General features: G+C 31.6%; 1 protein-coding gene across 3 annotated transcripts in view; it reads right to left on the minus strand.

Moving 5' to 3' along the window:
* Positions 1–333: 333 nt before the first annotated feature.
* The window catches only part of LOC108569467 (WEB family protein At5g16730, chloroplastic), a 21,869-nt gene continuing 4,335 nt past the window's right edge, over positions 334–17,867 (minus strand). For 2 of the 3 annotated variants that reach the window (XM_017931027.1, XM_017931026.1), the window contains exons 2-6: positions 9,565–9,924; positions 2,894–3,117; positions 1,964–2,834; positions 1,653–1,742; positions 334–1,384 (exon numbers count right to left, since the gene is read on the minus strand). In XM_017931027.1, coding sequence (XP_017786516.1) covers positions 1,190–1,384; positions 1,653–1,742; positions 1,964–2,834; positions 2,894–3,117; positions 9,565–9,924 — 1,740 coding nt within the window. In that variant the 3' untranslated portion in view covers positions 334–1,189. The remainder of the gene's footprint in view (positions 1,385–1,652; positions 1,743–1,963; positions 2,835–2,893; positions 3,118–9,564; positions 9,925–17,867) is intronic. The other variant, XM_017931028.1, reaches the window with a different exon arrangement.

The raw sequence follows: 17,867 nt of genomic DNA on the forward strand, positions 1-17,867 counted from the left end.
TATATAATTTGTTGCATTGTTTGTTATTTTGTAACAATGACTATGAATAAGATAAACTGAATATGAAATAAACTATCTAAATATAAGTCTTGTTAATGAAGTATCAATGCAAGTGATTACCAAAATAGAATTGATATTAATTAATGACTTAATTAAATTGTATTAGGATGCAACACAAGAATGCAGTACCAAAAACGAAAAAAAATACAAAATGCGCATTAACAATTTAAATGAGTACACGAATGATGCATTATTTATAGTGTGCATCTATCTGTGTTATTAAGGCTTCGAGCAGGAAGGAAATCCGCGAAATATAAAGGCAACAGGAAACAGTTTGCATTTTGATTTATTTCCGAAACATACGTTTCCTCGAATTTTTATTCAACAACACCATACAAATTAAATAATAAAAGAAAATCTTATATCTCGAAATGTTTATACATACACTTATTATATAGACAATATTGGAACGGAAATTTATTTATATTTATCGATACACAAAAAAAATAAACGTAAAATTATATAAATAAAAAATTAATAAAACTTAGGTTTTAGGGTGCACTTAATATCAGGCTTATTATTTATGGTTTCGTTTCATTCCACTTCGTATTGCACAAACCGACCCAAACAAAAATATGGAAATAAACACATAAGAAATAAATATTTAATACACGGTTATTATACACATATATATATATATAAAATTAATAATCTCTAATCACAATAATATAGACATTCAATGGTTATTAGAATAAGCTAACTTAGGTAATCGAAAAAATTACATTAATTTATATTAATCGGAAAATCAATGAATCAATCATCGTTTCCGCACTAATTGCTAAACTTTAAATAATAACGAAACGAAACTAATAAAAATGATAACAGTACACATTCATATTTATAGGTAGGAAATATCTCAGCGCTTTATGTTATATATATATAAAAATAAGTATTAGAACGCACTTAATAGGATGCACTGAATTACGTGCGTTGCTATTAAGTGTGTTTAACCGAATTAAACGTACAAAAATTTGCTCTAAATATCCATATACAGTATATAGTTTGCTTTGGCAGAAACGCAACAGACTTGGACAGAATACAAAGAAAGGCCCTTCATCACAACCAGTTTCATAGAAACCACTTTTCCATCATCATCATCATCATCCTTGAACCAAGTAATAAGAATAATCTAGGTAGTCCGGGCTTTCTCGATATTTTGAACCTCTTTGGGCGTGAATCCAAGTATGCTCTGGATGGCCCTGAGGTGACCCTGGTTGTTCTCCTTATCAGTCAGAAAGTAGTAGATAGCCGATTTCAAGAACTGAAGCGTAATCTCCGGATCCACCTTCTTGTTCTTCGCCTCCAAAATTTGCTTGTACATCGCCTAAAAATCGAACGCTATTCAATACTTTCCCAAATAACCATAATTTAATTAAGAATAAAATAGTACTAATAAATGAAAACTACTGGAAGAAGAAGAAAAATAGTATAGCTTAAGCGTATATAAAATAACCAAATGATTTGGCTGAAGCTGAAGCATTTTTACTTTAACGTATTTTTTTTTGTACTGTACAAAGTGAAGCTACATATTTCAAGTTTCATGCACTACTAATAATTCCATTTTTTTTTTCTGTGTGTCTACTTTTAATTACCTTTCTGGCACCTAAAACCCACAAAGTAACAGCTTCTTTCGCACTTAGCAAAGGCTTTAAACTGTTAGATGTTGAAGCATATTCTATGTCCTAGAAATTAGTAAGTTCATTATCAAAACAGTGGAAACAGACGAAATATACAAAAGATACAAACACAACAAGATTCGACGAATACACAACGCACATAAAGAAAACGAGTTTCATACGAAAGGAAGTGTGTTTTTCACGATATTTCGTGACCGATTCGATCTAAATTGTCATGGATTTGCTAATGGTTGAAGTGATGTATTTTTTTTTGGTGATGTACTAACCTTGATGTTCTCCAATTCGGTTTGGGTGACCTGGAGCTGTTGGAGCAATTCGGGAACGGAGATGCGCGTCGGCATCTGCTGGGCTAATTCCATGACCTGTTGCTCGCGCTCTACCTTCGCCGCCTCTTGTCCTTGCGCGTACATCTGCAAGTACACCTGCTTGTGTTTATCGTCTTGCTCCTCGAGCTTCCTCAAGGCGTCTTCCAGCTGAGATTCTAACTCTTTGATACGGTCCTTTGCGTTATCCAAGTCGGGCACGAGATCCCAATACCTCTTGTTGATCTCGGCGATCCGCTGCAGCAGCTCCTCCACCTTATCGTTATGCTTCTGACGCTGATCCTGACTCTCGTTCTCGTGCGACTTCACCAGCTCCTGAATCCTCTTCTCGTATTCGGCCATGAGCTCTTCGTATTGAAGATCGTCGGTGGAAACGCATCTGTCCACCGTCTCCGGTCGTCCCCTTTTGAACGGCGAATGCGCGAAATTTTCGGAGAGCAGTTCTGAGTCTTTGGAATGTATGGAGGAGTTCGTGTAATCGTCGTAGTGTCCTGAGTCCGTGTATGAGCCGGTCATGATTTCATTGGTGGCGTTGAGAGGGATGGCTAGATCGTCGTCAAGCTGATTTTCCCGGACTGTGACCGCGTCGGAGGAGTTGGAGCGTTCTTCGGGAGAGCTGAGAGCAGCTTTGCACAAACGAAGTTCGACCACTTCTTTAGTCAACTTGATAATATCGCTGTCCTTCTGGTCCAAATCCTTGTGGGCTTGGTGGAGGAGGCTCTTCAAGCGCCGCACCTGCCTCTGGGCCCTTTGAGTAGGTGTCAGGTAATCCTCCCCGGCCACCCCAGCGTGGTGACTACAGTGGAAAACATATCTAAAAGCGAAGAATTAAGTGATAAATATACAAAAACTAAACTGAATTTCGTTAGTTACTTCATGGTTTTTCCAGAGAACGTTGTCCCGTTCCTGGCGACGCTTGCGTGATCGCATGAGGACGCCAGGCTTAGGCCGCTTATTCCGCTGGTGATGCTGTCCGAGTCCCAGTCCGCCGACTGGCACTTGCTGCTTCTGTAGTCCAGCGGAGACGTGGGCGGCGTCCTCGGAGAGGATGTCCCGGTGGGCGAGGATAGCCTGGTCGTGCTGCTCAAGGATAACGACTGAAACATCCCGAACACCCAATATTATTAACTTTCCTGCGATTTCCTTTCCCCACTCGCAGATGCATTCGGTTACGTAATAATGCAATCGTAATAATAATGATGTCGATGGACGACGGCGAGGAGGAGGAAAAAGAGTAAATAGAAAAAAAAAATATATATATTCCACGGTCCAATATACCCATGCAACGGAGGGGGACGACTCTTCGCCACGTACCGATGATTGCGGTTCCGTTCGTGATCACGTCCTCTCTCTACAATTTCTTACATGCTATGCGGAAAATTACATAACGCAACCGACCTAATCACAGCGTTTCCCCCTAGTAAAAAAAACATATTGTTTTCGACATCCAGTTTAGTTTTTCGGACTTCCTCTAATTTCGACAGCTAAAACCTTTCAACTAAATCCTTATTAACACATTGTGTTAAGCGAAATTTCGAACTAATTAAAAGGATGTTGTACTCTTTCACCTTCAACTCTTTTATTAGACGCGCGAAGTAGTCTTAATTAGTTTTTAACGGCGCGAAAGAGTCCTATTTCTGAGGAAGAGTAAAAATAGTCGCATCCCGATTTCCGGCTCTCGGATGTTTGTGTGTATCTCCACGGCTCGCGATGGACAGCAGAAATAAATCCCATCGGGAGGAACATAAACACGATGCCGCTAGTATAAGCTCTTCTCGTCCGAGAATATAACGAAAATTAAAGTCCAAAGTTTATTTGTAAACGTGCCGCCGCCTCTCACTTTCATTTCTTTCCTTCTATTTTCGTTTCCTCAAACGAAGCAAATAAGTAAAGCACTTCCTATTTATTACCGATATATTTTATATGAAAAGTAAAGTAAACATTTCATCTATTTATATAACCAATTTGAAAACTAACTACAACAACTACAGGAAACAAATTCTTATAAAACTATTAATTTACATTTTAATTATTTCTTTGTTCTCTTCATATACTTAAATAAGTTGTTTATTTTTTCAAAATAATCGTTGTCTCCATGACTAAATAAAGAATTACTATAGTAACAAGACTTAACATACCAATTAACTAAAACAAACGATTTAAATTGATTTTAAATTAGAAGAAAACTAAATAAAAATTGAACAAACAAAATATTTTTCATTTATATTAAAAACTTTATCATCAATATGAAAATTAAATCTGCAAATAAATAACTTCATCAAATCCATGAATAATTTACAAAAAAAACGTAAAAAATACTGTCAAAAAATCCTTGAATTGAACACACTCTAATAAATTAGTACAACGAATTACTCAAACACGTTAATCTATATCTTTCTTCTCCGCCAACAAATCCTATTTAGCATCCGATTTCCGAGGGTATTAACTACGCTCGAATCGATACGCGAAATAATTCACCGCAATTGGGTCAAGCCTACATACATTTTTTTTTAACCCTAACTATAAATTTCAATGAGCATTCGTGGAATTCATAGTCGAGTTCAAAACGGAACCAATTCATGGTTACAAGGTCATAGCTTCTTTTTCCACGCATTCTTGAAAACATATTAAAAAAAAAAGCGCAGAATGTAATTAGAATTCCTTCGGAATCGCACGCCTCGAGAATAGAATTTTGAATAACTTGCACAAGCAGAAAAGTCGAAACTTTCCTGTTATAAAATTCAAAGTGCATTTGCCCATTTCATTATTGTTTCTAAACACATTCTGAGAACAAATAAAAACAGAAACACATTCCTCATATGTAATTATTATCAAGAATGTTACGTTTTTAAATAAAACCAAATCAATTCTTTAATTTGTACTCAGCTAGTGAATTTAAGAAAGTAATACATATTTTACATCGCTTAGTACGGTTTCGATCTGTCCGGATTCAATATAGTCCAGTTTGAAAATTTCAAAACTAACTAAATTTTAGAAATGATCGTTTTCTTTCTCTTTATACAATCAAGTCTCCTTTTGTGTAATTTATTTGCATGACATATGTAAATAGCTGTAATTTATTAAATGACTAATTAAAAAAATATCAATGTAAAAAGTTGTTCAACTTGAAATTCATTTGAAATATAAATTTAGAAAGTTTTTTTTTTACTTTTGTTATTGTTTTGTCTGTTTACTAAATTTGATTGCAAGTGTACCAACTTAAAGAACTAAATTCAACTTCAAATACTTGGCGGAATTCTTAGATTCTCAGATGTTGCTTGGAAATGTGTATTCTGTATATACTTTTAGTTAAATACAAACAATTGGTAACTAAAATGTTGCCTGTCAAATGGTAATTGGATTATTCTTTTGCTCGTGGCATGTTATCGGCTCCTGCGGTGCATGCGATAACGCCAAAAGTTAATTAATTTACAAGCAACCAATTAACCCGAAGAGAGTTTTTATAGAAATGCGCAAAGAGAAATCGATCGGAGCAATTAGAACTGAACGCTAATGAAATCATTTCAATTAACCCGACTGACTGATATGTTACGAAACGAGCGTTAAGTGTAATTAATCACCGATTATGTGAGCAAATGCAGTTTTCAGGTATAAACCGATTCTAAGCAAATGTTTTAGAAACTAATGATGAAATGAGCAAAGCCTATTATCACAGGAACTAATTGTGTCACAACCTTGTCCTAGTTAGTGACAAATTTGATTAAAACTTACAGAGATTCTATGGGAACGTTTCTTCAACTTCAAATGTTATTCTTTACTTTTATAATTACAGCGTTTCCCAACCCAATATATTTGTTTTTAATTGTACTTGCTAAAAGTTTTTTTACCAATTCCTCGCTTTGACACAAGGTGACAGCTGTCATTACGCATTCCAATTTTGTCTTACAAGTCAAAACAAACTTTAATAATTTTCATGTCTTTATCTTAATAATTCTTAGCAAAGATTTTATGTAGAAACTTACATCATTTTTAAATCGCAAACTACAGTAAATAATTCACTTATAATGTATAAACTTTAAGTTGACACAAAATGACAACTGTCATTACGCAACCCAATTTTTGTCTTACAAGACAAAACAAACTTTAATAATTTGTATGTCTTTATCTTAACGATTCTTAGCTAAGATTTTATGTAGAAACTTAAAACATTTTTTTTAAATCACTTTTCAAACTACAGCAAATTGTAAATTTACAAAGTATTCTTGTATAAAGTTTAACATAATAATTGCAAATTACGCGATGTTGGAAATTGATGTTTTTTCACCAGCTCCTCGCTTTGACACAAGGTGACAACTGTCAATTACACGACCCAATAATGTCTTAAGGCAACAACAAACTTTAATAATTTCATGTCTTTTCTTAATAATTCTTAGAAAAGTTTTTAATAAGAAACTTAGATCATTTTTTAAATCGCTTTTCAAACTACAGCAAATAATAAACTTACAAAGTATTCTTTTATAAAGTTAAACATAATATTTGCAAATTACGCGATGGAGGAAATTGATGTTTTTTCACCAGTTCCTAGCTTTGACACAAGGTGACAGCTGTCAATTATACGACTCAATAATGTCTTAAGATAAAAACCAACTTTAATCTTTTTCATATATTTATCTTAATAATTAAAAAAAAAAGTTTTTAATAAGAAACTTAGATTTTTTTTTAAATCGCTGTTCAAACTACAGCAAATAATCAAAGTATTCTTGTATAAAGTTTAACATAATAATTGCAAATTATGAGATGGAGGAAATTGATGTTTTTTCACCAGTTCCTCGCTTTGACACAAGGTGACAGCTGTCAATTACACGACCCAATAATGTCTTAATACAAAAACCAACTTTAATCTTTTTCATGTATTTATCTTAATAATTCAAAAAAAAAGTTTTTAATAAGAAAGTTAGATATTTTTTTTTAAATCGCTGTTCAAACTACAGCAAATAATCAAAGTACTCTTGTATAAAGTTTAACATAATAACTGCAAATTACGCGATGGAGGAAACTGATGTTTTTATACTAGTTCATAGCTTTGACAGAATGTGACAGCTGTCATTACGCAACCCAATTTTGTCTTACAAGACAAAACAAACTTGAATAAATTTCATGTCTACTTTATAATTCTTATCAAAGATTTTATGAAGAAACTTACATCATTTTTTTAAATCACTTTTCAAACTACAGCAAATAATCAACTTACAAAGTATTCTTGTATAAAGTTTAACATAATAATTGCAAATTACGCGATGGAGGAAATTGATGTATTTAATGTTTATCCTATTATCATCGTCCATGATTGAGATATTAAATGGTTCGGTTGCATTTTACGTCGTTCCAATCACAGTATGAATGTGAATAACACTATAATGGCGTAATGCAGAGGGATTCTTTTCTTTTGGTGCCGTTAAATGCAAATCGAATTCAAAGGTTTTACCAGAAGCGGCGATAATGATAATGCATGCAGATTACACGGTTTTCGATTAATTATCTTAAGAACTACTACATCTACACTCGCCGTTTCAATTTTCTATTTTGCATTTGAAAAACGAACGGAAATTATAAATTAAATGCACGTGAATACTTAATTCTCTATAAATAACCGAACTATAAACTCCACAAGTATTCATAATTTAAGTGAATATCTAATCGCTGATAATTATCTATACATTTCTAACGAGTTTGGATTAAATTACTGAAAATTAGCAAAAACATTCTAAAACTTAAGAGAAAGTCAATGTGTACAAAAAAAAAAACAAATCAAGGTAAACGATTTTCAAGCTCTTTTTATAGATTAAAATGCAATTTTACGATTGTCTTTGGAAACCTGCCAAAACAACATCTTGCCAACTCGTTACAAAGAAGCAGATTGAAACTGAGACTTCGCCAAACTTTTTCTGTTTTATATACCAAACCAATACTTTTGTCCTACTTCGTTTACAAACATTCGTATATTATAATTTCAACATACATATTATCATATTACATTTTCAAATTAATTCAATATGAATGCATTTATTATAAGCAATTTATTAACGAAAATTGTCTATTTTTTTTTATAATCATGTTTGCTTTCAATTTATTGGTATTTGAGAACTACAAAATATGTGGGATTTCTCAATCCACGAATATCATTATAATATTTATTAATTTCCAACAACGAAGAAAAAAAAATCGTCACAGATTAAAAACCAAGGTTACTTAACGACAACTTTCTTCGTGTTATTTTTATTAAATGAAATCCTCGCAAATGCAATTACTTTGAAACGCAATGTTATTAATCTGAAGGACAAAACTTATTTAATTATTGATTAAACAATAATAATATGTTCTACTAAAAATAGAAATAATCTATTTGAACGAAACTAATATCAATGTGATAAAAACAATTGTAATATCAAACAATCTCTATCATATTTGCATATATAATATACAAATAATTACATAATTTCAAGGACAATTTTAATAAATAAGTTGTAACTTATTATTAAGTTAATGAAATATAGTTTTTTTTTTAAATTGTTTATAATTATATAAGCATCATCTATACTTTTCTTTCTGTTGTTTTTAATAATGAAAAAAACAACTGTCTGCAGGGTTTTTACTATTTCAATATTTTGTATTTTATAAAATTTATTTGTTTTTGTTATATAAACTTTCAAATTCTTGATTAGCTTTTATAGAGTTTTAAAATACTCTATATTTGCAATTATATAATTAGAAAAGATTGGTACAATTTTGGTATTCGATAAAGCTTGAAACCATTTACAAATTTGACGTATGCTTTTATATGAATATAGGGAAATAGGTAGAAAGTAAAATGGGGTCACACGTTTCTTTTCAAGCGAAATGTCATAGGTGAAAAAATACTTCTATTTTTAGATTCTATAGAAGTTCCAATATCCAATCAAAAATTTCCAATAACATACAAAAAAAAATGCTTTTTTATTGATGATAATTGTTTTGTTACTTATTAAAAATTCATATTTAATAAAAAGTGAATTGACAAAAATAATATTGACAATAATTGAATTGTTACTTTGAAAAATCACAAAAAAAAAATATGATTCAGTTTCAGATTTTCCGATCAGTTACGTATGTTTCTAACTAGTGATTGAATGAAATGTGAACATGTGATCAAATTACCATTGAAATATTGAGGATCTGTCAGATGACCATATGACATTTAATTTGAACGGGGAAATGTAATTTTTCGTTTTACAGTTTCCAGCATTTCAACAGCGCCACTAATTAAATGAATTACATAACATGTAAAGCACTTAAGTGTAATTGTAATGTACGGGTGGAATTGGACAAACAACTAATTATGAAACTCGCTGTTATTTACCATAGTTTGTGGAGGCGCTCCAAGAAAACGAAGTGGAGAGATCAATACACGGTCGCGTTTTAATCACCATAGTAAAATTGGGGTAACTGAACCTTAGCCCCGATTTTCCAACCCTGAAGGCGAGGGTGCTTCATTTTTTTTCTACTCCCATTGAAAATGTGTGTAGTTAATATTATGGGGTACTCACCAAATTGCGTGCGCGCCCCCCTAGTGTCGTGACACCCTCTGCGTTGGATCCTTTCCTCGAACTGCTGCTCGTCGGCGTCGAACTCTGGTGGTGTCTGCTGGTGCATGGGGGCCCTTTGGCCCCCTTAGCCCCGGTGCACCCGACGACCCCGTTGCAGGTACCACCGCGCTCGCCCCTCTCCATGAAGGATCTGCCCCTGCGCAGCGTCGTCCTGCGGCCAGGATCAAAGCCGGCGAGTCGCGAGTCCTGCAGCGACGCGCCGTCGCGGAAACTCGTCGAACGGCGCAGCGACATGGGCGGCGACAGCGGAACCGGAATTCGGGATTTGAAAGCAGGCGTTTCGAAGCTCACGTTCTTCATCTGAAAGTACCAAAAGGAATAAGCACATGGAAATGATAAATGGTGGTAACATCGTCGACAACAAAAGAACGTCACCTTATTGACGTTTCCATGGTTGCTTTGACTACCAGACCCAACGCAAACAAACATTGCACCACTTATAGAATCCAATAAGAACAGTTTAAAATGAAATAATCAAAACGTTTAAAATACTTCATTAAATCCCATTATTAACAAAACTACTAAATAATTGACAAACATAAATACGAAAGTTCAAATTCTTCAACTACAAACTAAAAACCAACGCGTTTTTTTGTACTTACAAACGTCAAAAATTATTTATCTGTGTTTTTGTTTTCCAAAGCAAATCTTGATTTTATTAATACTAAAAAAATAAACAAATTCTTTAAGTGTTCAATGTTGTTTACCAATATTTGTTTAAGACAGGAAGTATCAGATAAAATGTTAGTCAAGAAGAAAATCTTAATAGAATATTGAATGAATGAAGTGTGAATTTCACTGCATTTTAATTGATATACGTAGTTTTCATGTGTATTTACATAAATACTTGACAAGTATTGAAGCTTTTTATCCAAATTAAATCTCGTAACAATTTGATAATAAAATTCGTATCTTTTACTACAATTCAATATTTTTAATGTATATACGTAGTATTCATATGTATTTTACACATTTACTTGACAAGTATTGAAGCTTTACACACCCCTATTTTTTGGAATTTGTATTTTTTTAAATTTATTTGAAATAACTAAATCTTGTAATAATTTGTTAATAAAATTCATATCATTTGCTGCAATTCAATGTTTTTAATGTATATACGTAGTTTTCATGTATAGTTTACACATTTACTTGACAAGTATTGAAGCTTTACACACCCTTATTTTCTTTGGAACTTGCATATTTTTCAAATTTATTTGAAGTAACTAAATCCAAATTAAATCTTGTAACAATTTCATAATAAAATTCGTATCTTTTGCTGCAATTCAATATTTTTAATGTATATACGTAGTTTTCATGTGTAGTATACACATTTACTTGACCTTTGATTGAACCTTTACACACCCCTATTTTTTTTTTGAACTTGCATTTTGTTCAATCCAAATCCAAATTAAATCTGGTAATAATTTGTTAATTAAATTCGTATCTTTTTCTGTAGTTCAATGTTTTTTTTTATGTATATACGTAGTTTTCATGTATAGTTTACACATTTACTTGACAAGTATTGAAGCTTTACACATTCCTATTTTTTTTTGGAATTTGCATTTTTTTAAATTTATTTGAAGTAATTAAATAAAAATTAAATCTTGTAACAATTTGTTAATAAAATTTGTATCTTTTGCTGTAATTCACATTATCTAATTACAATTTACATAATGCATACTGCATTGGCAAGTATTGAAGCTTGGTAAGGTAAAAACAATTATAAAGTTCAACAACTCAAAACAATTATTTTTTTCATAATCATATTGTAATTAGTAAAACCAATTAAGTATTTCAACAACACAATTTTCCTCAATCATAATCACGTCGTTACATATTATACTGTGGAAACAACAAAGCGTTCACTCTTTTTTATATAAATTGTTTCGTTTTACTGTAAGTTTAAAAAAAAACTGTGTTTAAGGTACGTGAATTTGTGGGAAATAAAGTTCGTTTCATGGCAGTCCAATTACGTTCAGGGAATGGAATGAACAACAAAAACTAGTACGGTGCACTGCATTCAGCTTAATTTCCTGCAAAAGCGAGACGCTTTCTCGTTGGGAATAGAACGTGGACAGAGAGGGGTCCCCAGCAATAGTTATTTCCCGTTCCGCAAAACACTCTCATTCCGTCAATTAAAAAAAAAATAAACCAGGAAACTGGGCTTCTTCCGCCGTGAATAAAAAAAAGCGTTTAACAATCACACGACTCTCGTAATTGTAACAAAAAAAAAGAGAAGACGTTTAAAAGGTGATTTAAGAACTTAATGTTTAAAATCTAAAATTTACTTTAGTGGATTTACAAGACATTAAGCCTTAACAACGGAGCGGCGGATATATCCGCCATATCCTTTATACACCTCACTTATGCAAAATTATATACATGTTTATGAGGAGCTACTAGTCTCAACTTTTCAAGATGAAAACTTGGATTGAATAAAGTGGATAAATTTGTGGATAATTCAATTGTAAAGTAAACTTTGTTTGTTTGTTGAAGAAATCTAGTATGGATTGGCAAATAATGAAAGGAATTTGAAGCCCGAAGAAATAAACTTTACTCTTGAGGCAATTTTGTAGATCATCCAATTTATGTTAATGCATTTACATTAAAATGTAATTTCATGTAAATTCCAAAAATCTACGCGTGTTATCATCACAATTTTCTTCTCTATGATGATTATGATTATTCGTTACACTTTTCTTTATCCTCACTGCAGTATAAATATTGATCAGATGCATACGCCCTGGGGGTCTGCGGGCTCTGAACGCATTCCTTGCAGTTTTACCAACAGGAAGTGGACTCGAAAATGAGATATTTGCATTTGCAACAACAAAACTATATATAAAAAAAATGGAAAGAACTGTACTAGAAAGTATACATTAAACGAACGGAATATGTTTATCGATATTATTATGATTTCGATGCATCTCGTCTCAAGATGTAATATGTTCTTCATTCTCGAACCGGATTCGAAACGCCTGGCATTCCAAGGCGATAAAACACGGCTGAATCGTATTTCTTTTAATTATTTTGATTATCGCTCATTACAGATGCACGGGTTTACCTGCAATTAGCATTAAGCTGCGCATGCATCCGAGGAGATGTTTATGCAAACAGTTTTACGTTCACCGAATGTTCAACAAGCAACAATAATTGCAATTTCCTTACGAAAATCTTACCTTTCTCGTTGTTAAAATCGTATTTTTTTTTCTTAATTTTGAATACTTTTAGACATTATTATATAATTTGTATTTTTTATATAATTTTCTTCTTGTAAAAAGTTCATAATGACAATTATAATTAGTGCAGTACAGTATTTTAACCTATCGGTAGCGAAATGACAGCTGTCACCATATGTCAAAATGAGGAACTGGTATAAACAATTGGGTCGCAATAGGACTACAAATAAATATTTGGGGTTGAGAAATTTAGATTTCTTTTCTTCAATATTTTTCTAATTTGTTACGTTACATAAATTATAATATGACAGCCATTCAAATGTATTTTAACAAATGTCAAATCTTTTAAAAAGTTTATGAATGATCTAAGTTTTGGTTATTCGTCTTTACTGTCAATTTGTTATATTATCTCCATGTTTACAAAAATATTTCTATTCAGAAATTCCCATTTACTTGTACAAAAAAAACATGTCTTCTCATAAAATATCAAAAGACAACTGTTTCGCAATTATTTAATCAGTCGAATGAACGCGATTCTGATATCGTGTTATCAAAATAAATTGTAAAAACGATAACGACGATTTCATAATCTGACGTGTCTTCTTTTTTAGTAATTCTTAGATACGTGATTCCATTCAATTCCTTGGTTTACTTTCGTTGTTAAGATAGTGAAATTAATATATATGTGTTATGTATATGTATAGAAATAGCGTGGGTCTAGTTTTTTTAGTACGCCTGTACTTAACCTACTTTTTCCATATTGCACGAAAGGTATTGAACGGAATAATTTAATAAATCGATGAAAAGCACTTCGTTTTCAATACACACTTTGTCTTCGCTCGAGGAAAATTGCCGCTGAATTGAGTTTTTTCATTACAAAGTAAAATTCGTGAAAAAATTATAAAAGACAAAAAAATCTGATATATTTATGTTATCAATTCATAAACTTAAAATAATGTCGTCTATAAATTATACTTAAAGAATGTCAAGTAAATTGACTTATTGAAATACAGATGTCACCACTTGCATCAAATTAGTGTCAATTCTTATTTTACAAATTTGCATTTTTCCAACATGATTTTCTTTACGCTACATCTCTTTTCAAGGGAGCGGCGGATATATCCGCCCTATCCTTTATACACTTCCCTTATACAAAATTGTATGCGTGTTTATTTTGACAGCGCAATCACCGAATCATACTTCAAGGTCTAATTTGATTTTTTGATAAGCTACACCTCTGGAATTATAAATTCAAGCAGATATTACGTTATAATTAAAAGGGTTTTCAATTTACGAATTCTCCTTTTAGGAAGTAAACCAAGCAAAATATTATCCAAGCAAATATTACGGTCTAAATAATTGAATTCTCACTTTACGAATTCTTATTTGAGATGAGTTTTCAATTTACGAATTTACATTCTACCCAGATGATTTTCTAATAAGAAAAATACATTTATAAATTCAAAAGTTCATATAAATTGTGTTCTCATTTTACGAAATACTAATCGAAATTTACGAAATCGTATTTCTACCATAAGCTTCATTTGCAAACTAAAGAGAAACTGGTATAATTGCACGTTATGCAAGAACTGTTACTCATATTAGTGCAAAAACTGATCGAAGCAATATGGAAATCCCTGAAATACCGGTATTTCTATATCAATCGAAATTTACAATATTCAAATTGAAACTCTTATAATCAACCACGAATAATTCTACATGAACGGAAACAGGTTGTCTTTCACAGCGCTATAGCAATAAACTCAATCACCTTAATTACCCAGTTTTGACGGCTGGAATTAGTAAACACACAAATTATAACTAAGAAATAATTATTAATTTATTAGTTCCCAGCAGGATTTTACTTTCCATAATTAATTTGAGTCATGCTCGTATTGCACAATAATTACATATTATTTCAAGCAATTTACCTGCACTGTATTATATTTTTTTTTATAAAATTATAATAGGACACAGAGAATGCAACAATAACAAAATTATTTTATAAAAAAAATTCTTTGTAATAATTCAAATTATGTTTTATGCTCGTTGCTTCGCAACCTCGGTTCATATATTCAGGTTTAATTCACTTTGTACAAATTTTTGTTTCGTCGATGATTTCTGCATGCTTTTATATTATTATTTGTGCATTGAAAATTTTAATTGAATTCGATTTGTTCTTGAATTGACATTCAGACAATTGTTTATAATTTTAATAAAACAACAACAAAATAATCAAAAATTTACATTTCATACATAAAAACTAGATGTAATTTCGATTAATCTTACATATGTTCAAATAAATCTGTCTAAATATCCATAATAATTAATAACAATTGTTTTTTCGATTTTTTGTTAAATGAAATAAAAATTTTACAGATATTTGTAAAATAAGAACTAAAAGTATCAGAACTCAAGTAGCGACATCTGTTGTGCCAATAAGTTCAATAACTTGACACTTTTGACAGATTGACATAATTTCACAAACATTCAATTTGACAGTTTGACATCGCCGGAAACTGGCAAAATTGTTCGCGGCACAATCTAAATGAGAAAGGTGGTGGAAAGAAGAAGACACTTTGACATATGTCACAGACCTGAAATGACATTTTACCAACAATCAACTTGTATTTGAAAAATTTCCATTTACTCTATTCTCTTGTTGTTGCCATTAAATGAAATCGAAATTTAACGGATATTTTTGTTATAAGAACTACAAGTGTTAACCAATAACTTAAATAACTTGACACTTGTGACAGGTTGACATAATTTTACAACCATTCAATTTGACAGTTTGACATATGTCACAGACCTGAAATGACATTTTACCAACAATCAATTTGTACCAATAACTTAAATAACTTGACACTTTCAACAATCGATCAAGACAGCAATCAATTTGTATTTGAAAAAAAAAAACAAATCATTTCCATTTACTCTATTCTCTTGTTGTTGTAATTAAATGAAATCAAAATGTAACAGATATATTTAAAATGAGAACTACAAGTGTCAGAACTCAAGTAGCGACATCTGTTGTACCAATAACTTAAATAACTTGACATTTTTTGACAGATTGACATAATTTCACAACCATTTTTGAAACATTCAATTTGACAGTTTGACATAATGTCACAGAACTTAAATGACATTTTACCAGCAATCAATTTGTATTTGAAAAAAACAAATCATTTCCATTTACTCTTTGGAGATGCTCGTAGTATAATGTTTATAAGAGTAAATCATGGCTAGTTACAATACAGTATGATACAAAGAGTTCTTACCGTATAATGGGTCAGAGGCTCGAGAGCCAACACAGAGAATACTCACGAGATAATATAGAAAAACTTACATGTAATTAAGACACAAGAGTAGCAGCAGAGAAGACAGGAAATAAGAGAAGAGGGTAAAGAAATGTTGCTGCTTATATACCCTAACTAGGTAGAGCCCTTATCAGACCTTCCTGGAATACCAGCTACGGGCTGGAGTGGGGCGCACCGTACCAGGCTTGTAGGTGACGTCATATAAGCGGGCTGGAGTGAGCACCACAACTCTATTCTCTTGTTTTTGCAATTAAATGAAATCAAAATGTTACAGATATATTTAAATTGAGAATTACAAGTGTCAGAACTCAAGTAGCGACATCTGTTGTACCAGTAACTTAAATAACTTGACACTTTTGACAGATTGACATAATTTCACAACCATATTTGAAAATTCAATTTGACAGTTTGACATAATGTCACATACCTTAAATGACATTTACAAACAATCAATTTGTATTTGAAAAAACAAATTATTTCCATTTACTCTATTCTCGTGTTGTTGCAATTAAATGAAATCAAAATGTAACAGATGTCTTTAAATGAGAACTACAAGTGTCAGAACTCAAGTAGCGACATCTGTTGTGCCAATAAGTTAAATAACTTGACACTTTTGTCAGATTGACATAATTTCACAACCATTCAATTTGACAGTTTGACATATGTCACAGACCTGAAATGACATTTTACCAACAATCAACTTGTATTTGAAAAAAAAAACAAATAATTAAATCAAAATGTTACAGATATATTTCAAATGAGAACTACAAGTGTCAGAACTCAAGTAGCGACATCTGTTGTGACAATAAGCTAAATAACTTGTCACTTTTGACAGATAACATAATTTCACAACCCTTCAATATGATAGTTTGACATATGTCACAGACCTGAAATGAAATTTTTCCATTTAGTCTATTCTCTTGTTGTTTAAAAAGTGCAANNNNACACATATAATAAAAACAGGAGAAACTGTTCACATAATTATTTAAATTGCGGAAAATCATTTTCTATAATATTATTTCCTTATGCCGAGACAATCAAGTGATTACGTGAGAAATTCACATTGTCGTTACTTTCACTTGGTTACAAGTAAATCAAAGTTTTCAGTTTGACATTGCAAAACGTGGTTCTAAATATATTTGCTTATTAATCTTTTGCTGTGATAATGTCCGCACTTATCGACGCAAAAATGTAGACACATTCATGTTTTTATTTAAAAAATAATAATTATCTCACTCTCTCTGATAATACGAAAAAAATAAATGAACGTAATCAACATCGTATCCGTATATAATTTGTGAATCAAGTATACATTGAAATTCTCTTATTTTCTAAATTTTTAAATACTTTTTATAGTAAATTAATTTTATAGTTAATTTAAATTAAAAGAAACAATAATTTTAAGTTTATTGTGACTTTTATTAATTAAATTTTACTGAAGTGAAAAACTGTAATTAACTTTTTTTTTTATGTGAATTGGAAAAATTTCATGTTCGATTTACGTTCACTAATACGAATTCAATTGTTTCTTTCAACCGTTGTTATGTGTTATTTCGTTAACGACGCGAAACGTCACCTATTGCGTCCTGTTATCAAAACTCCTAATCACTGTTCAAACAAAACGAATAGAACTCATTGGCACAAATCGACTCGCTAAACACCTGCCGAGTTCCCACATTATTACGGAACGAAGAGAATGTCTAACACGTTCTTTTTTTTCTTTTATTAGCAAATTCAGGACAAA

Source organism: Nicrophorus vespilloides, unplaced genomic scaffold (genome assembly GCF_001412225.1).
Source record: "Nicrophorus vespilloides isolate i.1.1-1 unplaced genomic scaffold, Nicve_v1.0, whole genome shotgun sequence".
NCBI lineage: Eukaryota > Metazoa > Arthropoda > Insecta > Coleoptera > Silphidae > Nicrophorus > Nicrophorus vespilloides.